The sequence below is a fragment of the Dipteris shenzhenensis genome, chromosome 10, assembly GCF_047967505.1.
Source record: "Dipteris shenzhenensis isolate YYH24624 ecotype China chromosome 10, Dip_SZ_1.0, whole genome shotgun sequence".
In the NCBI taxonomy this organism is placed as follows: domain Eukaryota; kingdom Viridiplantae; phylum Streptophyta; class Polypodiopsida; order Gleicheniales; family Dipteridaceae; genus Dipteris; species Dipteris shenzhenensis.
This window is the reverse complement of record NC_141605.1, coordinates 1,460,186-1,487,267: the sequence shown is the minus strand read 5'-3', so window position 1 is coordinate 1,487,267 and position 27,082 is coordinate 1,460,186. Positions and strand designations below refer to the sequence as shown.

Here is a 27,082-nt window from a genome sequence, read left to right as displayed (position 1 = left end):
CATTTGTGTAGAGCTTCTTGTTGCGCCATCACTAGTTGCTGAAACACTTTGCCACTCATGAGCAATGAGCTATCACCATCCATCTGGCCATCAAAACCAAATTTTGATGAATCCTATCACCATTTTTGAATGCAAATATTTTGAAACCAATAGAATCAGTCATGGATGTGAGATTTCTCAATGAAAAAACTCCTACTTCGATTTCAAAACCATGATTTCTTTAGGAAGGAATTGCCAAGCTTTGATCTTTTTTGCCCTACTAAGCAAGCTTTTCCAATTGCAAGCTTTTCTCCTGTGTAGTTAATGTAAACAAGCTTTTCCAAGCTATAAGCTTTCTCAAAAACTGGATATTTATAATTGAATTTAAAATCATGACACATGGTTTATTTTAGGTTCAGAATTCTTGAACTTCATCTAGGTGGGTCATGTAAATAGAATACCTACTTCTCTAATACACCCTTATAAATAAAACACAATACCCATTTCTGCAATACACAAAAGAGGGCTTGTTCTTGTTTTCTATAGATCTAAGAGAGGAAGCATATTGCCTCTATATCCACACTTTGAGTGGTTTTACTTATACATATTGTTTATCTTTATCTTAATATTTATATATTCATAGTTAAAGAGATGATAGACATATTTAGATTTTCTCTTGCTTTATTACAAGTTCAATGTGTAAATTTTGTTATGTGATAATGTGACATGGCAATGTATGTTTTCGAGGGTGAGGAAGTGATTGAGGATTGAAAGAGATGAGTAATAAAACTTGATCTTTGTCTTCAATACAAAATTGCTCAATCAATGCCATAATCACGCATTTGTTTTGTTTTTGAAACCTCCCAACATTTGCCCTTTATAAATTTTATGAATAAACATAAAACCATCGGCACCATAATCATGCATTTGTTTTGTCTTTGAAATCTCCCAACATTTTCCCTTCATAAATTTTATGAATAAACACAAAACCCTTGAAATTTATAGGAGGATCGTTGTAGTGTCATGTGGATGGTTCAATTGATTTAGGGGTGTTTCACACAAGTACGTGGATGAGGGAAATACCCAAAGTCCGCATCCACCCCATTTTAACCAAACCTTAATGGCCTGTCCGCTCTTGTGTTCACAAGAGGGCGGACGTCCACTGTTTAAGCAATAAATGTGCTACAATAGTTTCATCCAAATATGGGTAGCTCACTGTTAGGCAAGGGTTGTGGGTCCTGAGTTCGATTCCCGCGGATGTCCGACACTTTGTTGGGCGCCCGATCATGCCGCCCAAGAATTTTTGCTCGCCCTTGCATGAGTCAGACTCCACATCATATTTTTTGATTGGGCGAGCGGATGCATGTGAAAAAATCAGGGAGTGGGGGCACGATTTACTTGGAGGGGGTGCCGTCCACCAATTTGTGGGTGGACGTGTGTGAAATACCCCTTAAAATGCCCAACATGTAGGGCTTAGATTCTGTTTTAAGTTTGCAGCTAGTGCAAAGCTAGCTTAAACTTAACTTAAACTTAATAGGTACCCCCAGATTGAATCTGTGCATATTAATTAATTTGTCTCGACGGGGGAGGCGCAATGTTTGAATAAAGTAAGCTAGGAGGAGCGATCAAAGGTGGTGTGTGGATTAATGAAAGTTACGAGGCGTGATTGAAGGTGTGATTGAGAAGCTTTGAGGGCCCCCGATTCTAGCCGCCTGCAATGGGTATATAAGGGGGAAGGGGGGGGAGTGAGGAAGAGCGAGGGAGAGAGAGGGAGGTGGAGGGAGAGGGAAGGTTTGATTAGAGAGGGGAAGGGAGAGATAGGGGAGGCCAGCTAAGGGGGAGGGAGAGGGGAGGGGTGAGTAGAGAAGTATGGCAGGGAGAGAGAGAGTGGTGGGGAGAGGGTGCACTGGGAGGAAGAGTGGGAGAGGGATTAGAGTAGAGAGCAAGAGTGAGAGTGGAGAATGGCGAGAGGAAGGAGAAGGGCAGCGAGGCAGGGAGCTGCTGGAGAAAATGAGAGGTGACGCAGGGGATGATGGCAATGAAAGGGAGGGAGGTTACTAACACTTAGGTTAATCGACAGAAGCGCGACGGAGGAGGTTAATCGAATACAAAAACACTTTGGTTAATCGGGGACTGAGGCCCCGGGGTGATTCAGAGAGTAACTAATTAATTAATTGAAATGAGTCGAGAAGCGAAATAGTCTTGTTTCGCTCACGGTTTAAATTGAGTTTTAAAGTTCCTTCCATGATCCATCAACATCAACAATTGCTAGAAAAATTCTATGACACACACTCCGATAAATGGGCTGCCTCGTGTCGCAAAGTTGGAGATACAGAATCCCAGACAGATTCTAGCGAAGTCGAACGGAGTGGGAGGAATGATGGCGGCGGCTTCTGCTCCTAACGTTCACTCTTGTGATCATCATCATCATCTCCATGGAGGGCGGCGATACTCCTCCTTTCTGTCTAATTTCAGCATCAGCTTCAGCTACAGTCGTAAAGGCGTCAGCGGGCTGAACCTGTGCATCGCTTCTACTCAACCGAGGCTTGGTGGTCAGGCGGTCGGGAACGCCCAGCATCCTCCTCTCTCATCAGATCCAGAAGTGCAAGGCATCCTTGGTGGGCAGATTTGTAAATCAAGTGCTCTAAGGAGAGTGGACGAAGAATTGGCGATAGGGGATGAGACCAAAGCTTTGGCAATCGTCTCTGCATTGCAAGGTCTCCCAAACGGACTCCGGGGCTTCGGCTCGGTAGCACAGGTTTGTGCGCGCTCACGTATTATTTGCCTCAGTTTCTCCCACATTTTGAAGGCGTCGAACTTGAGTCTCTTGTTTTCACGGCAACTGTATGGTGTAAAGTAACTCACACAAGCTAGAGGATTTACCGTGGAGTGGTTTGTAAAAATTGTAGAAAACTTGGAATGAATGGTTTACAAAATGCCTTCATGGCCACGGGGGTATGACAGTTCACTGTCATTTTTGACTAGCATATCTCCTTCGCAGAATATGGATAAAGACGTTTATTCTTTTTCTGTGACAAATGGGAAGAATCAGCGCCTTTCTGTATGGAACCTTGCACAAGATGTGGGTGATATTCATTATATTGTATGAGCCGTTTGAGGACTTGGACTTGAGCATATCTCCTTCGTGAAATGTATAAAGGCAGAAGATTTGGGTGACATTCATTATAATTCATTGTATGAGCCGTTTGAGGACTTGGACTTGAACCATTGCGCTTTCATAATATCGTCAAAAGCATTTATTCTTGCTTTGCAGTTCGTGAAGAAAATGTCACACTTGTGAAGTCAAGAACGGTTGAGAAATGTGAAGCAACCCTTAAAGTAGAAGCTTTGGATTTTTATTTTATTTTATCCTCGAAAACGACTTCTATTAAGTATGAAAACCTCGCGTGAGCAAGCTCAAAGTGGAAATACATCATGCTGTGCATGAGGAAACCCCCTTGAAATAGGGAACCAAAAACTCAAAATGAGTTGGAAAGAAACCAAGGTTGAGGTTGAAAGTGCTACCTCAACCTTGCTGTAGTCTCTAAGAAAAAGGGGAAACCCTTTCATTCCCTAAGGAATATAACCCTCCTGGCTGAGGCTGCCCGGGAAGGACCCTGCATGCTCGTCCAACTGGCCATCAGTGTGTGAACGGTGTCAGCCCAAATACTGGCCAGGGTATGCGAGGGATGGACTTGAGATCCGTCTAAGGCCTCTATGCATCTAGCCCTCCAAATATGCCAAGTAATGATGCTAGCCAGTATCTCCCAAGTTGTATCCCTATCAGCATGTACTGGTCTATAGTGGGAGATAGGCACATCCTCAAGAGAGTAAGCCTCGACTAGGTGACGTCGAATCGATATGGCCCAAGAAGCATCTTGCCACTCATAGAAGATCTGAGGCCCTAATAGGGAGAGCCAAGCCACTGATCCCACGTCATGAAGAAACGAGAAGGAGCAAAAGTACCAAGGACCCTGGCAATTCCCATTCAAATGGCTCTGGCATGCTTGTAGTCCCATGAGCAGTGATGAATCGACTCATCAATAGACGAGTACCTGGGACAAGTGGGGTCTGCCCCAAATCGAGATCTCCACGTGTTCACTGCAATCCCTCCATGAATAGAAAGCCAAAAAAATAGAGTGACCTCTCTATTCCTTCGGGATCTCCAAAGCCTCCGCCAGAGGACCCTTTGCAAATCAGCAGAAACCTGATAACTTTCCTAGTGAGGGGCCCTAGAAGGTCTCCAACCTCTATAACTGATCTGGAACTTCCGGGCATTATTGACCGTGTAAGCAAAAAAAGGAAGGCTTTTCTCTTGGTTCCTTGCAACAATCCATTCTTGGGTCCCATTGAAGAAATTTTATTAGCACTCCTCCAAAGAGCTACAACCTCTAAGAACCCGAAAGAGAGAGACGAGGGCTTGGATCAATATGCCATGCAGAGCCCTTGCCCTGATCCAAAAAGCCTATGATCCTGACAGGCTGAAAAGGCAAGCCCAAAAGAATATCCTCTGAAGAAATAACCAGCCTGCCACCTACCTGTACATAAAAAACCAAGGCATCCTCGTGTGCTCCTCAAAAAGCTATAACCTGGAGAGGAATGCTTGTCCTCCAGAAAGCCCCCATCCACATGGAGCAAACAACGGGCCTGTCATCTGTATCCACCCGGTCAAGGGGAAGGGCTGCATCATTTTGAAGTATCCTTCCTGCATATCCTCTGAGGTGACTAACCGTTTGCTATTGGCGAACTTCTGGAAGCCTCTTGAAAGCTTTCCAAGAACCTACGAAGGTGGAAGGGCCTTGCTCCCACCTGGACCACTGCATATAGTGAGACATACCAAGCTGCCTACCATCCTCATCAAGTATACTGTCATTTCACATAATCGGTTGCCTGTCAATCTCTTTGATAGAGGAGGGAGGAACTTTCCGAAGGGTACTTCTGTAGCTGGCCCAAGCCTTCAGAATCGCGACCATAAGCAGGGAGAATGGAGACCCGAGGCGGGCTGAGGTGAAGATCCATCTGGTGCTGTCCATCCAATCTCCCTGTGAGGAGGGGTTGCAAGCCTGAATACTGCGAATGAAGAAGTTTTTCCAAGGCTCATTCTCAGGCATAAGTCCTCTAACCACAAACTTGCAAATCAAGACCCTACATTGCAAGTCTGGATCTATGATGTTAAGACCCCCCTCCTGTGTGGGAAGGATCAAGGTGTCCCAAGCTACTCTGGCAATAGTGTCTGCAGTGCCATCTAGCCCGCTCCATAAAAAATTCCTGATAGGCCTTATGAGCTGAGTGATACTATCTCTGGAACTGCACCAACAGGAGCACACATACTAGGCTGTGGCCAGCAAAACCTGGTTCACGACCACCACTCTGGATGCAAGGTTGAGTCTAGCTGAACTCCAGAAAAGGAGTTTCCTCCTAATGCTCTCCAAAGAAGAGATGCACAAACCGACGTGGCATCCTAGGTATATGATTGAGACACCCATTTGAATCCAAGCGAAATCCAAATCAGCCCCCAATTTGGAGTGTCACCGTCACAAATCCAAAAGCCATTGGACTTGTTCCAATTGATGTGAGCACCTGCTGCAGTACAAAACAAATCCAAAGCTGTCCTGAAGGAAGTGAGAGTCTGAGGAGAGGCCTCCAAGAAGATAGGAGTGTCATCCGCTAGCTCGTAATCCACGAGGTCCTCTTCCCGTCTGAACGGAAGTCTGAGCCCAAGAATGTCAGCTCGAGACCTGAGAAAAATGCTCATAGCCTAAGCCACAAAGAGGAAAAGAAAAGGGGCAAGAGGGCATCCCTGACGGACTGATCTGGAAATCTGAAACCTGTCTCCCCTAAGCCCTCCCAATCTACCCCCTGTCAAAGGCTTTTTCAAAGTCCAGGAGTAGATGTGCATACAATTCAAAAGCATGACCAAAAAGACGTACACGGAGCAATACCACAACAAGAGTGAATAATTTTGCATACAGTAATCCTGTCCCTTTTCCAACCCTTGCTGATAGGGTTTTCTCTGCATCTGTGGTTTCCTTAGAGATATCTGTCTTTTAATAAGGATTATCTTGTAACAAAGAGTCCTACTGTTACTTGCTCGTATATCTCCGCTTGCTAGAGTTTGTCGGTGGCATGCGTGCACGCCGCCAATGTCCTCTTGAACTTAATGCATTAAAGTGGCAAAGTTGTAGAGAGAGGTAAGTGAACCTTTTTGCATGCCAGTGGCTGAGCCTGTACGAGCATATAAGATGAGAGGCCTCTGATAGCTAAGCTCAGTTGTTGGTGAGGCAGCTTTAGGTGGTGTGTGCTTGATGTCAATTTCTTCTTAAACATTTGTGCATGATGCCATTTCTTCTTAAACGTTTGTGCATTTGGCAAACTCTAGAGCGACAAATTTGTGGAAGAGACATGTAATTTATTTGTTGTAATTGATTGTGCCAGATAAGGCCCTTTGATAGCTCTTTTTATGAAAAGTCTTGCCCGCTTTGATAGCCATGATGTTGGTGCCCAGGAAATTTAGAATTAATGATCTTTGAAGCCATGCAAGCAAGCATCTCTTGAACCCAGCCCAACTAGTAGATGACCACAGACAATGTCTCAGACTCTGTATCTCCTGTCTACTATTCGTGAAGGCTCCCATACTTGCATGGAGGTGCCCACGAGAATGCACCATGGGGTAGAAACTAGAAGAAATGAGAGATTTATCAAGGTCCCTAACTGCTTCAGTAAGAACTTCGCTGTAGAATCCATTGACACCCCAAGAAAGGGAGTCTACATAGCATCAAGCGAAAAGGGAGATTGTACTAGAAGAACTATCCTAGTCCTAAAGGCAAAAAGGTAGGTTTTGGGCTCATGGCTAAGTCCAACCTCTAGGATCCATTGCTCCTGTTCTTTCAAAAAACTACCATTTCCAAGATGAATCTGTAATTAAAAAAAGTTCAAAAATAATATACACATACGGACATACACACACACTTTTTTTTTGGGGGGTGAAATCCCCATTTGTAAGAAGCAGCTCCCAAAGAGAGAACATGCCATTACAAACATTTCAATATAAGACTTTAGACAACGAAATCTATCTGACGAGCACTGAGACAATCGTAAAAGATTGCCTGTGTGACATCTAGAAATAGTGAAACTTGGGAAAAGTGGAATCTCCAAAGACACTATCATTTCTGTCCTTCCATAGAGTCCAGATGCCCCAATATCGAACAACCTTACACACACACACACACACACACACACACACACACACACACACGCACAACTTTTTTTTTTTTTTGGTGAGAAGAAATATTTTATTGCTGTGAAATAATTACATTCATAGGTACTCCAAAAGCAGAGTAGCTATTACTCAACTGAAAATCTCCGTAGAAGCCATATATACATCATGATCAATCAAATGAGTCTGAAAGCAATCATAAAACGATTGCTGCAGAGATCGTTTGAAAAAAACGAAAGATGGAAAAGTAGGATCACCAAAGACTCTATGATTTTTGTCCATCCATAGAGTCCAAAGTGCCCAGTAGCGCACCCAAACGAAAAATAAATCAAAACCCTGTCTAGCGGGATGAAAACCAAATAACCAGAAGAGCCTGCCAAAAGTAACGGTAGGAAATCTCGCTCGAAGCCCCCGACGAATGAGAGCGAGGAAATCACAAGTATGTGGACAGTGCTAGAAAATATGAGGCACAGATTCAACAGAATGTAGACATCTGTGGCAAACAGCCGGGGCAATATGTCTATGCGCAAGTAACTGCCCAGATGGAAAAATGCCAAGTAGGACTCGCTAGAGGAAAAGCTGTTGCCGAAGAGGGACTTTATAATGCCAAAGGAGATGCGGCCGCTTTCTCCACCACTTTGATTGGCGATCCATATGCCAAACAGAATTGGTTCTGTCAGAAACCCAAGATGGAGGTAACAACACTTTATACAGAGAAGGCACTGTGATGTGTGACAACTTCAAAGGACGGGCTGAAGAAGAGGAAGAATGAAGAGTCCAATTTAGAAGCCTATCCTGAAGTTCCAAACGAGGGACCGGCAAGAAAGGTTGAAGCATTTCTGAAATTTTGTGCCATAAAGGACGATAATGAGCTCCCAAACCATATTTGCTAGCATCCGTAGAAAAAGATAACAGAGTGCCATCATCCTGAAGTACATCCGCCACAGAAGCAATACCTTTGAAAGATATAAAATAAGAACACCTGGGTTCTTGTATAGCCAAAGGAGGGTTGAATACTTTGGACCAATAAATATTCTCAGCCCTCAAGGAATTTCCCGAAAAAGAATCCTTGCCATTCCATTCCAAGTGAGATAAAATGTGCTTCCAATCAAGAAGCAAGCGAGAGACAAAAGGGCAGCCTCTGATCTTGCCTTGAATAGAGCCAAATAGAAAATCCCATTGTGTAGGCTGCCAATGCCCAAAAGTACAAGTATCAATATGCAACAAAAGAGAGCGGATCATGAAAGCCCAAGGCTGATCCCCTTGCATAAACTGCAACATCATTTTCCCCCTGTGAGCAAGTATATGCATTTGAATATTGAGTATGTTCAAACCCCCGTGCATCTTTGGAGAACAGAGACGATGCATAGAGAGTAATCTGAGACTTTTCTTGCCATTTTTTGAACGCTAGAAAATCTCCATGATAGCAGATATAAAGGAAACCAGATCTGCCTTAGGGGCAGATAGAATTATATGTATGCTATCAAAATGGATTGCGTTATTCGCAAACGAACATGTAATGGCCAAGGTGCAAGCTTTCAATATTCAAGTTTTGCTCTCAACTTTGTGAGCACCCAATCAGTTTGTTGAGAATGAGTGAGCCCCCAACCTAGAGGATAGTCAAGATGTCGAATCAATTGAGAAGTTGGAACAATTTCCCTAGGCCACAAAAGACTATGCCAGTCTTTAGCATGCAACAGTAATAGCTTGGATTTCTGAAAATTCACATGAAAACCAGCAGCTAAGCCATATGTGGAAAGAGCCTGCATAATTAGAGAAAGATCGCTTTGCGTATTTCGCGGGGTAAAGAAAGAATCATCAGCATATGCTTGAGCGATCATGTCACGGCTGCCAGGAATTTCCAATCCATGCAACATGCTAGTGTCCACAAGGTGGTCCAAATATCGAAGCATTGGATGAGTGGCTATGGCAAATAGTAAAGCACTGAGGGGACAGCCTTGTCGAATAGAACAACCAAGAGTCCAGGTTGTAGAGAGATCCCCTAAAAGTATGCAGGCAGCTTTACTATCTTGATATAGCCAATTTATAACTTGCTGCATTTTTGTGCCAAATCCCAAGGCATGCATTGTTTGTGAAATAAAGTCCCACTGAACAGTATTAAAAGCTTTGGCAATATCAACTTGCAATAGCAAAACATCCTGCTGCATATATTTGGCATATTCTATTCCAACATAGGCATTAGCAATGTTGTCTGTGATATGCCTACGAGGAACAAAACCATATTGCGCAGGATGCAACCCATCATGCAAATAACCTTTTATCCGATCAGCAATCATTTTAGTAGTAAATTTGTAAATTGCTGGCATAAGCATGATAGGTCTCCAATCAGCCAAAGATTCACAGATTTGCTTTTTGGAAAGAGTTTAACAAGACCTCTCTTCCATGTGTCTGGCATTTTCTGATTTTGCCAAGCAGAATTCACCATATGCAGCAAAGTATGCTTTAAAAGAGGCCAATATTCTAGAAAAAAGTCAACTGTAAGACCATCCCATCCTGGAGATTTCCATCTACCACAGGATTTAATTGCATTTGACAATTACCTTTCAGCAAAAGGCTCCTCCAATTCTAAAGCTTGAGTGGTGGAGATAATAGGAGAAACATGCTGTAAAAGTAAAGTTCTTGCAGACAAAACCTACAGTGAGGGAGGATTTGCATAACCAAACTGCTGAGAGAAATGATGTACACAAACAGAAGCAAGCTGTGACCATGACGTAGTCCCTAAACCATCAGGCATAAGCACCCTGCAAATGTTTGTTTTTAATCTCTTCTGATGTAGGCTTTCAAAAAATTGTTTGGAAGAATAGCCTTAATCTGTGAAAGCTCTTCATCTTGCTCTGGTCTCCCATTTAGCAAGTTTCCTGTGATCATTGATTTGGAGACAATATTTAGCTTGGCATAGTGTTGTTTGCTCAAGCAAGGATAAAGGATGAAAGTGACAGAGTTCAGTGAGGTCTTGGCAAGTCAATTTAGCTTGAGCAACAGTTTGCCTCAGATTCTTCATGTAAGACTTGCCATAACCTCTAATTACAACTTGCATTTTGGAAACAAAAGAATCCCATGCATTATCAATATCAAAGTGGCTCTGAGAAGACAGAGATTGATAGGCTTCAGTAACCATTGCCTTGAAAGCAACATGCTGCAAATAGCTATTGTTCACAATCACACGTCGCCTTTGAGGCAGTCTATCATTTGGCATATCATGAAAAGATAGCCTCAACCATAACAGTGCATGATCTGACTGCACAAAGGCATAGTCAACCCACATTTTGCATGTAAAATCATCATTTTGTTGTGGCGCTACACTATACTAGCGATCCAGACGTGCTTGGTAAGAAGAGAGAGCATTGTGTTGAAAAGTGTATCCAGGTGACAAAGGCTGCAATTCTTTCCAAAGATCAACCAAATCAAGATGAATCAGTAATTGAGACCATGGATGCCTTTCAGAGGTTAACATATGAATATTTCCTGATGTATTGTCACCCTGTTGTGGAGCATTATTGAAATCCCCACATATAAATGCATGATGTCTCCATGGATATCGTTGCATGGCATCCCAAATTGCGCTTCTATCGGAAGAAGATTGAGGTGAATACACAGAAGCAAATTCAAACACCTCACCTTGAATGATGCATTGAAGAATAATCCATTTGCCTCGATTGTCATTTAAAGCAATAACTGGCTGAAGTCATGCTTGATCAGAATGACTACACCTGAGAAAGAGTGCTCCCCAGCATAAAAAATATCATAACCGCAGTAATGACCTATCTTTCTTGCATAGACATGCTGATTATGTTCTTGTATTGCCACTATATCAGGCTGAAATCGATTGATATACAGCCACACAGATTTCCATTTCCTACTGTCGCACATCTCCTGAACATTTAATGTAAGGCATTTGATATGAGCAAGCATATTTATAGATATTTATAGGAAAAAACAGTTATGTACAGCATCAACCTTAATGAGATCAGAAGTATTTGGACAGAACCAAAAAATGTGAAGCACTGATTCAGTAGAGTGCTGGCATGTGTGACAAACAGCTGAAGCAATATGCCTATGTGCGAGTAACTGTCTGGATGGAAAAATGCCAAGGAGAACTCGCCATAGGAAAAGCTGTTGTCGAAGAGGGACTTTGTAATGCCAAAGGAGACGCAGCCTTTTTCTCCACCACTTCATTGAACGATCCATATGCCAAACAGTATTTGCTCTATGGGAAATCCAAGGTGGAGGTAATAACACTTTATGTGATGACACTGTGATATGTGAGAGCTTCAAAGGACGGGCATATAAGGAAGGAGGGCGTAAAATCCAATCCTCAAGCCGATTCTGAAGTTCCAAATGAGGTACCGGCAAGTATGGTTGGAGCATTACTGAAATTTTATGCCATAAAGGACGATAATGAGCTCCCAAGCCATATTTGCGAGCAGCCATAGAAAAAGATAAAATTGTGCCATCATCCTGAAGTACATCAGCCACAGATGAAATGCCTTTGAAGGAGAGAAAATAAGAACGTCGGGGTTCTTGTATGGCCAAAGGAGGGTGGAATACTTTAGACCAAAAAATATTCTCTACCCTCAAAGAGTTGCCCGAGAGAGAGTCCCTGCCATGCCATTCCAAGTGGGATAGAATGTGTTTCCAATCAAGAAGCAGACGAGAGACAAAAGGGCATCCTCTGATCTTGCCTTGGATAGAGCCAAATAAAAAATCCCACAGGGTAAGCTGCCAATTCCCAAAGGCAGATGTATGAAGATGTAATAAGAGAGAGCGGATCATGAAAGCCCAAGGCTGATCTCCTTGCATAAACTGTATCATCATTTTCCCTCTGTGAGCAAATAAATGCATTTGAATATTGAGAATGTTCAGACCCCCGTGCATCTTTGGAGAACAAAGACGATGCATAGAGAGTAATCTGAGACTTTTCTTGCCATGTTTTGAACGCCAGAAAATTTCCATGATAGCTGACATAAATGAAACTAGATCTGCCTTAGTGAACATAGTGAGAGGCAGATAAAATTGTATGTATGCTATCAAAATGGATTGTGTAATTCGCAAATGAACATGTAATGGCCAAGTTGCAAGCTTCCAATATTCAAGTTTTGCCCTTAACTTTACTAGCACCCAATCAGTTTGTTGTCAACGGGTGAGTCCCCAGCCTAGAGGATAACCAAGATGTCGAATGAATTGGGAAGCGGGGACAATTTCCCCAGGCCACAGAAGGTCGTGCCATTCCTGTGCATGTAACGGCAGCAATTTTGATTTCTGAAAATTTACCCGAAGGCCAGCAGCCAATCCATATGTGGAAAGAGCATGCATAATCATGGACAGATCAGCCCGAGTATTTTTTGGAGTAAAGAATGAATCATCAACATACGCCTGAGCAATCATGCTGTGATTGCCAAGAATCTCCAAACCGTGCAACTGGTCAGTGTCCAAGAGGTGATCCAGATATTGAAGCAGTGGATGAGTGGCTATGGCAAAAAGTAAAGCACTCAGGGGACATCCTTGCCTAACAGAACAAGCAAGAGTCCAAGATGGAGAAATATCTCCTGAAAGTATACAGGCAGCTTCACTATCTTGATATAGCCAAGTGATGAGTTGCTGCATTTTTGTGCCAAAACCCAATGCCTGCATAGTCGATGAAATAAAATCCCACTGAACAGTATCAAAGGCTTTGGCAATATCAACTTGCAATGACGAAACATCCTGCTGTGTGTATTTGGCATATTCAATTCCAATGTAGGCATTAGCAATGTTATCTGTGATATGCCTACGCGGGACAAAGCCATATTGAGCAGGATGCAACCCATCATGTAGAAACCCCTTTAGCCGATCAACAATCATTTTGGTAGTGACTTTGTAGATTACGGGCATAAGAGTGATAGGTCTCCAGTCTGCCAAAGACTCACAAATTTGTTTTTTGGGAAGGAGTTTAACAAGACCTCTCTTCCATGTGTCCGGCATTTTCTGATTTTGCCACGCAGCATTCACCATATATAGCAATGAATGCTTCAAAATAGGCCAATATTCTAGAAAAAACTCAACTGTTAAACCATCCCATCCTGGGGATTTCCATCTGCCACATGATTTGATCGCATCTGACAGTTCCCTCTCGGTAAAGGGTTCCTCCAATTCCAGAGCTTGAGTAGGGGAAATGATAGGAGAAACATGTTGCAACAGTAAATTTCGTGCAAGCAAAATCTGTTGCGAGGGAGGAGCTGCAGAGCCAAATTGCTGAGAGAAATGATGCACACAAACAGAAGCAAGCTGTGCCCGTGAAGTAGTCCATGATCCATCAGGCATAAGCACTCTGCAAATTTCTGTTTTGATCCTCCTCTGATGTAAACTTTTGAAAAATTCTTTGGAAGAGCAGCCTTTATCTGTAAAGGCTCTTTGTCTTGCTCTAGTCTCCCATTTTACCAGTTTCCTGTGATCATTTTGTTTAAGACAATGTCTGGCCTGGCATAGTGTTGTTTGCTCATGCATGGATAATGAACGATGATGACTGAGTTCTGTGAGGTCTTGACAAGTGGATTTGGCCTGAGCAATGGTTTCCCTCAGAGTCTTCATGTAAGACTTGCCATAAGCTCTAATCACCACTTGCATTTTAGAAATAAAAGAATCCCAGGCACCATCAACGTGAATATGGCTGCTAGAGGAAAGACAATGAGCTGCTTCAGTAACCATTGCCTTGAAATCAGCATGTTGCAAATAACTATTGTTTATGATTAGATGTCTCCTTTGTGGCAATCGATCATCTGGCATATTATGAAAAGATAACTGCAACCATAATGGTGCATGGTCTGAATGCACAAAGGCATAGTCAATCCACATTTTGCATGTAAAATCCCCATTTTGTTGGGGAACGACACTATACCATCGATCCAGACGTGCCTGATAAGCGGAAAGAGCATTATGTTGAAAAGTGTAGCCCGGTGACAAAGGCTGCAATTCCTTCCAAAGGTCAACCAGATCCAGATGCAAAAGTAGTTGAGACCATGCATGTCTTTCAGGAGATAACATATGATCTGGAGGTGTTGTCTCCCTGTTGTGGAGCATTATTGAAATCCCCACATATGTAGGCATGATATCTCCATGGATATTGTTTCATGGCATCCCAAATTGCAGTTCTTTCTCTAGAGGACTGAGGTGCATAAACTGAAGCAAATTCAAACACCTCTCCTCTAATAATGCATTGGAGAACAAGCCATCTGCCTTTGTTGTCATTTAAAGCAATGACTGGTTGAAGCTCATGTTTGATCAGAAGGACAACCCCTGAGAAAGAGTGCTCCCCAGCATAGAAAATATCATATCCACAGTAGTGTCCTATCTTGCCTGCATAAATATGTTGGTTGTGTTCTTGTAATGCCACTATGTCAGGCTGAAATCTGTTGATGTACAGCCACACAGATTTCCATTTCCTACTGTCACACATGCCTCGGACATTGAGTGTAAAACATTTGATGTAAGCAGTCATATATACATATATTTATAGTAATGTAACAACTATGTACAGCAGCCAAATTTATGAGGTCAGCCTTGCATTTCTATCTCAGGGTCGAGGCCTCGCCCCTGAGAAGAAGTGGCCGCCTGAGAAGTAGACAGAAAGCAGCAACCTCTTCTTCAGGGAAGAGTGTTCTGCTGGCTGTTACTGCAGCCCATGTAATCCCAATCCCTGTATTTATCTCTGGGGTATTTCCGCTAGAAGATGCACCATTCCAAGTGCGGGGGGGTGGAATTCTTCGAGCAGAAATAACTTTTCTTGGACTTTGCTAGCCATCAGTTGAAGGTTGCTGTCCTTTGGTGGAGGATTGAATTGCAGGAGGTGAATGTGAAGTGAGATTCCCATTGGGAGCCATTGGAGCTTTGCCTTTATCCTGACTCCCAGAAGGCTGTCTACTGCTTTTATTTTTGTAGGCAACTGGAGCAGGAGCATCTTTGGTAGGCATGTGAACTGACAAAGTGGCACGAGGCATTTTATGATGATTCATTGGACACTGTGAAGCCATGTGTCCAAACTTTTTGCACTCAAAACAGGCCCTTGCAAATAAACCCCATTTGAGTTTAAAAAAAGCACTTCCCATGTTTACATTATTCACCGTGACTGAATAAGAGTCCGGTGTGGGATTATCAGTATCCCAGAGAATGCAAAATCTGTTTGAGTTGCCATTTGGCCGTGGTGGCCAGACCTTTTTACCTAAAGATGCTGCAATTTTAGGCAGAAGTGAGGCCATACATTGTGGGAAATCAACAACTTCAACCCAAACTGGGCATCTGTGTCGGATTAAAGCCTGAAAGTCCCTTGTGGGAGACCATGGCAAAACATGCACCATTTGCTGCCCAAAAAAAAGAGGTGAATGTTCCAAAAGCATTTGTCTGTGGATCTCATCCACCATGATAACTTCAAAAAAGCCCCTGGCTGCATAGTGTACTTTACGAACAAAAGAGCCAGCCAATGTGCGTGTCAGCCAGTTGCCTATCTCTGCAGTAGGTGGCATCCGGCCTGGAAAAAATAATATGACTGCATTCTTAGCATATTCTCTGACTGGATCCACAATTTCATCGACCTCAACCATGAGGCCAACTGAAGGAACCGAGTCTTTCCACTCTTTCCTTGTATCTGCAAAGCCTTCATGCATTACATCATATACCAGTTGAGCCTCAAGAGTATCATGCATCGGGTCATGCTGACCCTCAACCTGCTTTTGCTTCTTGCAGGGAGTGGAGCGCTCCTTTTGAAACGTTTTTTCATATGAATATTCTGCCATGACTTTGTAAGAAAGGGAGCTCAGAAATGAAAGACCTGTAAAAGGGTAGTGGAAGCAAAAAAACCAGTCCCAAAGAGATATCCACAGGGAGCCCACAAGAGAGGAGAAGAAGAGTATAGCTGGTGAGGAGATAGCAGAAGGAAAGGTAAGATTTTGGCACAGGACTGTTAGGGAAAACACCAGAGCAAAAAGCCCCAAACCTGTACGGCAGGAAGTACGAGATTGTACGGACGATGCTGAGCTGTACGGAGGGATATACGGTCTGCACAGAGAAAGTGTCACCACAATGTAAATATCCTAAGTCAAAGTACAGTTGACCATTTATTTGATCATAATTAAAGAGTTTTATATGTGTTAATTATGGTCAAAGAGTTATTTTAATGGTCAAAGGATTGACTACGGTCAAAGATACTTGACTCTAGTCAAGTAAACCTGACTTCGGTCAAGGAGACTTGGTTTATTACCAAGAGGGTTAGCTGCGGTTAACCAGAGAACTACAGAGCTGACTACGGTCAGAGAGTGTTGACTTTGGTCAACAAGACTTGGCATGTGCCAAGAGGGTTAACCCCGGTTAACCAAGATGTGCCAACTTCGGTTGGAAAGACTTGGCTATAATTAAGGCGCCTCGACCTTTGGTCAAAGCTCCTTAATTATAATCAAGAGTGTTGACTCCGGTCAACCAGAGAATAAATATATATTTTTATATTTATTAGGTGTGCACATGTGTTTAGTGGGGACGCCCACCGTGACTAGTTGCAGGTACTAGGAAGAATTATTTTTCCTAAGCGCTACGGGAGCCTGACAAGCATCTAGGAGGCGGTTCGTGTGACCAAGTGCTTTGAAGACCCCAGAGTGGCCCTTAGTGGCATGTAATAGGACTTAGTCTAGATTTTAGACAAGTGGCATGTTGCCAATTTGAAATGAGCTTGAAGCTCTTGTAAGGATGGACGTTTTGGATTTTTATGTATGGCAGCTCTACGCTGAACGGTGTACTCGAATTCTCTCTCATGAATAAAAACCTTCGGGGGGTCCAGCCTGACGTTTTGTCCTGGGCCCTAGTGCATCTACAGAGAGAGGGAGTGAGGGAGAGCTTATGAAAGTATAATTGTTGTCTTTTATGAGCTGTAATTGCTGTCTTTTACGAGCGAGTAGGTTATATTGGTATCAGAGCCAAGGCTCACAGTCTTTTCAGGCTGTGACGATCCCACCAGAGAATAAAGAAACCATGATCCAAGTCTGAGGAAAGGAAGAGCTTGGCAATATGGGTCGTTGAATGAAGTAAGGGCTGAAGGTTAGCGCAAGAAAGCAAAGTCGTGGCGCAAAGTAATCAGAAATGATTTCCTTAGTTCGGCTATCGATGGGATTCATGTAATCTTACGGGAGATCATTGACGGGTATCAATTCCAATCAGGAGATTGTGGTTGCAGTAGTAGGACACCCGTGCGCTTAATTAGCCAGTACTGAGAAGAAGCGATAGCAAGTGCTGCTCTGTCAAGCTATTGTCCTCTTTGCTACAGGGGATCGTTGGTTGTAGATGATTGGCGAAGGCAACCGCACAGAGTTCCAAATACTTCCGTCTACAATCATTCGACGGGAGACGTGAACGTAAATTAGTTGGGCCTGTGTGGTGACGACGCCTTCAAGCGTAGCGATGCCTTCACGCACAGGTTCGTGTTTGGCGGAGGTTCTTACGTGATGCAAGACGCCCGACGCTGATCAGCAGCCAAGGTCTAGAACCTTAGGCTGATGTGGCAGCCAGCGTGACAGCCAAGGTGACGTGGCAGGCAAGGCACCAGCTGACATGGCGCACATGTGGCAGAGGCAGTCTTGCCAGGTCAGCATACACGTGGCACACAGGTGATGTGGCAGCCACACGTGCGAGCTGACGTGGCAGCCAGCTCAGGTGGCACACTTGAGATTAAGCTAACCCCAACCGAGTTAGTTTTAACTCTGGTTTAGTTAGTCTGGGCTGACTTGACTCAACCAGACTAGTTTGGTCACTGTAACCAGACTGTGACTAGTCCAGTTAGTCTAGTTGCAGACTAACCAGACCAGAACCAGTCAGTCTGGTTAGAGTAACTAGCCAGTTACTCCATCTGGTTACTGTTATTTCAAAAAAAAAAAAGAAAAAAAAAGACAGTTGCAGAGACTATTTCTGCTAGCAGATTTCACCTGCCTGTCAGACTTCTACTGTCCGAAAAGCAGCAGTAAAGCAGAGAAATCAGAGATTTGCAGAAAAAGAAAATGCATGCCTTTGTACATTGGGAAGATGAATCAGATGCTTCTGAGTGCTTTTTGCAGTAGCCAGAAAAAGGGGGAATACAATTGTTGATGCTTTAGCAATTTTGTGGGTTTATGCTTTGGACTGATAGCCCAATTACTGGCACAAGTTGTGAATGCAAAACACCTCTTGTTGAGGTATTTTTCTGTTGGAAAAGCAAAGGTAGTTGTGCATGAGTTACCTACACGGTGTGTGAAATTTGCAGATCTCAGAATATGGATCAATCACCTATCCAGTGGGATTCACAAGATAGGGACGTACATCCAAGACAGAGAAGTGTGCAGCAAACTCAACAAGAATTTGAACAGATGGTACGCACTCGTATACAAGAGATGGAAAATCTCAAAAGGGATCCAAGGGCTCAGCATTTGTTTCAAGCAGAAGCTATACCTAATGCAGTATATGACGTGCCAATGCCAGAGGCACACTCCCGTGTACAGCCAGAGAAAGAGAGATCTCATAGGGGACGGTCTCATAATAGGAAGAGATCGAGGCATCATCACCGATCTCCTAGTCCATCACCGTCTACCTCGAGTTCGACTTCTGTGTCTTCTTCTTCCTTATCAGATAAACCATCCAGGAAAAGAAGGAAACACAAGAAGTCTAGGAAGAGAAAGTCTTCCAAAGAGACCAAGGAATTTAAAGAGGGAGGAAAATCTGTCAAGTTTATGACCTACAATGGACAGTATGGTCATACAGACAAAGCATTGCAGTTCATCAGGCAGTTTGATGCTGCATTCGGCACAGAAAAGTTTTCAGAATCCTCCAAGTTAAGAATGGTCAGTTTGCACTTGACAGCAACAGCTAGTGCATGGTGGAGTGCACAGACCACAGATGGGTCAGCCCCAAGGAAGTGGAAGGACTTCAAGAAAGCCTATACCAGTAGTTTATGCCTAAACAGTTTAGAGACCATGTTCTTCAAGATTGGGACAGCTTGCATATGGATGCAGGAGATACAGTGGATGTGTACAACCAAAAGTTTTGGGATGCTTATTTGCAGGTTGCACCTTTCAAAAAGATCTCCAAAGGCACCCAAATGAGAAAGTACGGAGCAGGTCTCACTCCAAGAATTCAGGCAGTAGTGAATGCTTTGGGGACAAAGAACATTCAAGACCTTATGCATTCAGCTTCAGTAGCGAGTCTTGTGCCGTTACGAGATCCATCTACAGTGCTATCCTTGCATGCAGGACGTACTGATAAAAAGAAAACTGATTTTTCAAAATCAGAAAAGAAAGAGTACCCCAAGGCTGAAAAGAAAGGGTTTCAGCCTCAAAAGCCGAGGGGTACTCAGTTTTCAAAGACTTATAAAGGCAAATCTCTATTCACCCCTGAACAGATAGCGGAATTCCGTAGAGATGGGAAATGCTTCAAGTGCGGCAAAGAGGGGCATGTGGCTGCCTAGTGCCCAGAAAAGCCTTCAACTTCGAAGGGAAAAGAGGCAGAGAAGCCACGAGGACTGCAAAAGCCAATGGCGGGGGGAATTTCTGACATACTGGGTCATGCTTCAACCCTAGAAGAACGAGAATTGCTGCTATCATGGGGCAAAGTTAGAGACCAGCAAGCGCTAATTTTATTTGATCCAGGGGCTACTGATAATTTCATATCAGAGGATCTAGCCCTGAGGCTGGGAATAAAGACGGAGGAGTTAGGCAGGGCTTTGGATGCCGATGAGATGTTCTGTGGGAATCCTGTGCCAGTTACTCCCTTGATAGGGAAGCTCCGTCTTCATGTTCAGAGTTATGTGGATTAGGAAGACTTCTTCATTTCTCCACTGAAACATCATGATGTAGTCTTGGGAATGCCTTGGTTTCATCGCAAGGCAGTGAAGTTGACTCTTCCTGAAAGACTACTGGAGTTTGTGCATAGGGGGAAAAATCAGCGTTTAATTGCCAGGAATAAAGGGGACACTATCCCCATTGTATCTGATGTTACATATGGTAAAGCAATAAAGTCTGCAATTTCTGCGTACATGGTTTTTATAAAAGAAAAAGAGAATGATATGCATGCTGAAATGAATGATGCAGACAAAGATAAGTTTCAGTTTCTTGTAAACTTTAAAGATTGCTTTTCTGATGCTTTGCCAGGGGAGTTATCCCCAGAGAGACCAGAAGATCATCAGATAGAGTTAATGCCTGGTAGTGAGCCACCAAACAGACCACCTTATAGAGTCAGTGCGACTCAGAGAGAGGAGATTATGGCTCAGGTACAGGATTTGCTGTCCAAAGGGTTGATTCAGCCCAGCTCGTCTCCTTTTTGTTCCCCTGTACTGCTAGTACAGAAGAAAGATGGTTCATTCCGTATGTGCGTCGATTATCGCGCACTGAACAAAATGAAAACCAAGAAAATTATATTATGAAACATCCATTTACATCAGGGCAGTGCTCGAGAAAAGAGCCAACGCCCTATCCATCAGAAGCAGTAAAAGAAAAGCTGAATACAAGAAATTTCCAAATCTTCCTCATGTAAGGCATCATATAAAGACTACCGCAATGAGGCTCGGAAGAACTCATAAGGGTGCTGGCTAATCTGTACCAATACACACACACACACTTTTTTTTTAGTAAAATCCAGTGCAATGTATTTATATTCTCATTAATTTACAAGATGGGAAGTCTCCAAAATGGAGAGTATCCCAAAGATGAGAAACATAAAAAGAAAAGCTCTATGCAAGAAGCATGTATATCACCCTCATGGCAGGCATCATATAAGGATTGCCGCAATGAGGCTCGGAAAGATTCATATGACTTGTGAATCTGCCGACCCAAATATGCCAAATTATGCTCACTCCAGATTGTCCAAAGAGCCCAATATCTCACCCATAAGAGAAATAGTGAGTATTGAGACAAAGACCTCATAAATCTGCCAAATAACCAAAAATGTTTCCCAAATCTGTGACTTGGGAAACGGAGCCGAAGATGATCTGAAATTCTCCCAAGGAGGTTCCTAGAACATGGGCAGTGCCAAAGCAAATGAGGGACAGTCTCTGAAGGAGCATGACATCGTAAACATGTGGATGGTGCAATGTGACGTTTGGCAAGTGTGATTCCCACTGACAATGTGCCGGTCATGCATCTCCAAAGAAAAAGTCTTTGTTTCAAAGGTATTTTACACTTCCATAATATCCGGAGATTCTTCCGCCACCATGAGAGGGGCTTCCTGATATGCCACAAAGTATTAGCATATTGCTGAATCCATGGAGCAGGTTGAAGAAGCCTGTAGGCTTTGATGGAGGTCAAGGCAGGCAGAGGAACAGGATGAGAGCATGTAGCAGAGGGTTGCAATTGCCAATCCATAAGCCTGTCTATGCCAGCCACAGGAGGAACAGGTAGAAGAGGATGTGACAAATCAGTAATTTTCTTCAATATTGACCTATGATGCATTCCCAATGCATAGGAAGTAGTGGCCTGAGGAAAAGATAAAACATAGCCCTGATCATCTACCACATCATTTATGTATCTAATTCCCAATTTCATGAGGTTATATGCCCGAACAGGTTCCTGTAAAGCAAGTGGAATGTCAAAGATGGCACTCCAATGAATACTTTCTTGCCTCATTGAGTTTGTCCCCGAGCAATTATCGGGAGCCCATTTGACCTTAGAAAGTACTTGTTTCCAGTCAAGACTCAAGTATCAGAGCAGTAGAGAAAGGACAGCCAGGTATCTTCCCTACAAATCTCCCAATGACAACCTCCCAATGATCAGTAGTCCAATGGCCATAAGCAGATGTCCTCATGTTGACACACATGGATGCTATCATACAAGTCCATGGCTGTTGTTGACGGAAAAAAATATGGAGCATAGTCGCCTTCCTTGCAAGTACATGATATCTTATATTGAGAACATTAAGTCCACCATGCATCCTAGGAGAGCACACCATTTCCATCTTCATCAGTCTCAATGCTTTCACGGCAGTTTTTTTCCTCCATAACAGCTCCATAGCTTGAGACATAAAGGCTGAAATATCTCTGGAGGGACCAATGTAGCAAAGGCAAAAAGAACTGGACATAGGACATTACAATGGACTGTACTATTCTGAGCCTGACATGAAGTGGCCAAGTAGAAATTTTCCAATATTCCAGTTTATGTTGAAGTCTTTGGAAGATCCATTTTAACTGCTGCTTCCTGGTGATATGCCATCCTATAGGATATCCTAAATGCCTGACTACATCTTTGGAATGCACCACCTGACCTGGCCAGAGAATAGAATGCCAGTCACATTGTTTCAGGGGAAGCAATTTAGATTTGTCAAAATTGACATGCAATCCCGCTGCCAATCCATACAATGATAGTGTGGTCATAAGCATGTGAACTTTCCGGGGAGAATTATGTGGCATAAAGAAGGAATCATCAGCATATGCTTGTGCCAAAAAAGATGCAGCCCCAGGGATTTTAAGACCAGTCATCTGTCCTGTGTTTGTAAGATGATCAAGATACATCATGAGGGGATGGGTCGCAATGGCATAGAAGAGAGCACTAAGAGGGCAGCCCTGTCTAACTGATCTACTCAATGTCCATGACCGAGATAGATGACCCCCAAGGATGCACTGAGAAGTAGAGCCAGAATAAAGCCAATAAATTGCATTTGCTATCTTGGGACCAAAGCCCAACTTTGTCATGATTTGAGAGATAAAATCCCATTTAAACAGTGTTAAATGCCTTAGCAATATCTACCTGCAATATGAGTACATCTTGATGCGAGTACTTAGCATATTCAATCGCAGCACAAACCCATATTGATGAGGATGAAGGCCCGCATTCAGGATCCCGTGAAGCCTATACACAATCATTTTGGCAATGAGTTTATAAACTACAGGCATCAAAGTAATAGGCCTCCAATCTGACATATGGTCACACAGATGTTTTTTGGGCACAAGTTTGATTATGCCATGCTTCCAAAGGTGCGGCAAGTGATTTTCTTGCCAGGCAACATTGATCATTTGCAAAAGGACATCTTTCAAATCATCCCAAAAAGAAATATAAAATTCCACCGTAAGGCCATCCCAGCCAGGGGACTTGTATTTGCTGAGGTGGGACAATGCATTATCAAGTTCTGTGTCAGTAAAAGGGCTCTCCAATGTAAGAGCATCATCCATTTCCACTATCTCAGAAACATATTGAAGAAATTCAGTCCTCACATCAGTCATTTGATTTGATGGGGAACCAGGAGCAGAGAACAATTTCTGGCTTCTACTGTGTTAGTAGCTGTCTCTTTCCCCTTATCTGTCTTCTTCAAGGTACCATTCTTTTCATCTTCTTTCTTGACCCGACAATCTACAATCACATGGCCCTTCTTCTTGCAGTAGAAGCATTCTCCCTGAAACTTCTTCTTGCTGTGCTTCTTCTTTTTGTCACCACTAGTGGAGGACTCACCTTTGGTGGAGGAACCACCTTTGCCTTTTGTAGTGGCAAAGAAAGTAGCATCCCCATTGCTACCTCCATCTCAAGCTTCAAGCCTCAATTCCTCCTCAAGTAAAGCACGAGACTCCTCAAATGACAATGGTTTGGGTCTCACCTAAGTGTGTGTATGTAAAGCACTTAAGTATTTGATGCATGAAAGAGATATATACAGAAAAGTATAAGTATGAAACAAGATATCAGAGAGGCAAAGCCTCTGCCTGCATGGGCTGCATGCCTTCATGATCCATAAAAGATATAGCATTCTCCCCTTCTTCAGAATCACATATGGGGATGCCCTTCTTCAAAACCCCCACCCAATTTTGAAGGACAGGAGCTGAAGTGGAAGTCTGTCCTGGTGAGGGAGAAGAAGCATCCCATTGACGAGATTGAAAGGGGCGTTGCTTCAATACAACCACCTTCTTAGGCTGTTGAAAACCATCCCGATCTGTTCCCACAGATTCCTTCATCTTCTCTTTTTCTTTTTCTTTTCCTTTTCCAGCAAGTGATTGCACCTGATTGATTGTTTTGGCATTCTTTGCTCCATTTCTATTTGCTGTCTTAGCTTGCAAATTCTCATTCTTTTCCCGTGTCTAGGGCGGTAATGCATTGGGAGGGGGCTGATGTAGAACCATTGGACATTCAGAGGCTAGGTGCCCAAACTTGTGGCAGGCAAAACAAGCTCCTGCAAACACACCCCATTTCAATTCAAAATACTTTTTTCCCAATTGCACTCCCTCAACTTCCACTGCAATAGGAGGGGGGGTGGGTGAATCAGTGTCCCAGAGAATGCATAACTTGTTGCGGTTTCCCATAGGGCGTGGAGGACAAATGACCTGTCCCAAAGTAGCAGCCAAGCCAGGCAATTCTTCATGCATATAGTCTGGGAAGTTAACAACCTCAACCCAGACAGGATAATGATGTCGTATAAGACTTTGATAATCCTTGTTTGGGGACCAAGGCATAGCATGAACCATCTGCTTCCCGTAAAAGAGGGGAGAAAGCTCAAGTAACCTCTGCTTGCATAAAGCATCTGATAAATGCACCTCATAAAAGCCTCTAGAGGCAAAATATACTCCCTCTACAAAGCATCCTCCAAGGATGGACTTGATCCACTGTGCGACATCACTGGCTGCTGGGATTCTTCCTGGAAAGAAAATTATAACCGCGGTTTGAGCTAATTTCCTGAGAGGATTAACGAGGGAGGGCAATTTCAATTTGTATGTGACCTCTGGAACTGGTTTGCCCCATTCCTGTCGTGACGGCTGAAAGTCATCCTTGAGGGTATCAAACACATATTGAGCTTCTATAGTAAGTTCATCATCTTGAGCTGCAAGCTGTGAAGGGCGGCGCTTAGCATCTGCAGATCTTTCTTTTCAAGCATATGTACTGACATCCGAACCTGAAGCCATGATTGAAATACGACAAGGCAAGAGGGACTGTACGGAGAAGTAGAGAATCAGAAACAAGCGAGACACAAGAGGGTACGGAATAGCACAGGAGCGAGAACTCGGGACTGTATGGAAAAATACTGGTTTGCACGGACAAGACCAGACTGTACGAAGGTACGGTCAGGGTTGCATGGGAAAGAGCAGACTGTGTGAAAAGGGCAGACTGTACGAAAACAGGAGCGGAGCTGTATGGACGGGGATGTACGGGAAAGAGCAGGCTGTACGGACGGGGCTGTACGGGAAAAAGCAAAACTGTATGGAAAAACACGAACGGAGCTGTACGGATGTACGGAAGGGAAGCTGCAGGGAAAAGTACGACGATGCAGACAAGCGAGAGTTGTGTTCGAAGCTGCGCAGAGGTACGCCAACCTTAGCGCTAGTAGGTGTTCGTACTGCCGTACGAAAACTGTACGGCGGCCGTACAATTGTACGGTCAGAAAGGGTGGCTGTACGGGAGCTTTGGCAAGGGTGAACATCAGAGGCCCGCTCTCTGGAGTGAGCTTTACACACCACACACACCCACACACACACTTTTTTTTTTGTTGGTGAAACCAGTGACTATAAAATTAACATGAAATCAATGTACATGACATTAGACTCCAAAAGAGAGCCTAATGGAAGAACTCAAAAACAGTGAGAAAACACTTCAAGGCTAGTAGCATCCAAATCCCTCGCAGCATAACTATCACACACACACACCACACACACACACACACACTTTTTTTGTGAGAAGAAATCTTTATTTCTATAATATAATTACATTTATAGCTGCTTCAAAAGCGAAGTAGCTACTACTCAAGAAAAGATCTCAGTATAGGCTGTATACACATCCTGATCAATCAAACGAGTCTGAAAACAATCGTAGAATGATTGTTGCAGAGATCGTTTGAAAAAAAGGAAGGATGAAAATAGTGGATCACCAAAGACTCTATGATTTCTATACACACACACACACACACACACATACACACATACACACACTGTCTAACACACACATACACACACACACACACACACATGAAAATGGATGGATCTGTAATACACTCAACAGGTCTTGGCCACGTGCCATTGATAGCCTTTGTTATACCCATTACTTGCACTTGTGGTAAAGCTAGATTGATAAATGGGCAATGGTTGACATGTAAAAGCTTACCAAATGCTACTTCTCAGTAAACTATGTGTCATCCTGCTTCAACATGTATCCACTTGCTTGGTACTATTTCTTTTTGTTTTTCAATAGTATGCTTATTAAGAAATGAAATGTTTTCCTACTGTTTAGTTACGGACAATGGGGACTAGGTCTAGCATTTGAGGGTGGACCCCCTTGCTTGGGGTTATGGGCATTAGTGACCCACAAGAGTGATGGCCTCTCTTTGATAGAGACATCTGGAAACCACACCCCACTTGAGTACCCAAACATGGGACCAATCAAATGCACAGATTGCATACTGACCTAGGAACCATTCAAGAGAATGTTCCTTGAGCTTTGGGTGTGGGCCTGGCAGCATGCCAAGCGTAATGGAGATACAAGATAAGACGACAAACAAATGAGCTCAGTATGGCTCAATTATGACTTTAGAGTACGTCAATAGATAGTCCAAGCTGTTAGGAACCCGTGGGTGCGATCAGAATTGAATTCTGACAACTTTGAAATTTTAGGGTTTTTGGGAGTGACGTGGCAGCTGACACGTGGCAGACTGCCACATGGAATCTGAGCTGGCAGGTCAGTCCACCTGTCCCACACATGTGGCAGCATGCATGGCAAGTGGCAGGGCATGCAGGCCAAGTGTCTGGCCCCAAATCTACCAGATTTGGGGCAGGTTGTGGGCTGTCCTCTTTGGGACTGCAGCCCACCAAAAATCTGGGACAAGTGTCCACCTTCCACTCTAAGCCTGGGGGGGGGGGGGGGGGGCTGAGCCTATAAAAGAAGGCCTCTCCCCTTCATTCCCTATATGAAAATTCGTCACTTTTCTTCT

The 27,082-nt window shown here is 43.5% G+C and overlaps 1 protein-coding gene across 1 annotated transcript in view; it reads left to right on the top strand.

Moving 5' to 3' along the window:
- Positions 1–2,260: 2,260 nt before the first annotated feature.
- Positions 2,261–27,082, top strand: part of LOC147897245 (uncharacterized) — a 66,751-nt gene continuing 41,929 nt past the window's right edge. The window contains exon 1 of the mRNA XM_087380833.1: positions 2,261–2,737. Within this exon, the coding sequence (XP_087236959.1) occupies positions 2,261–2,737 (477 nt within the window). The remainder of the gene's footprint in view (positions 2,738–27,082) is intronic.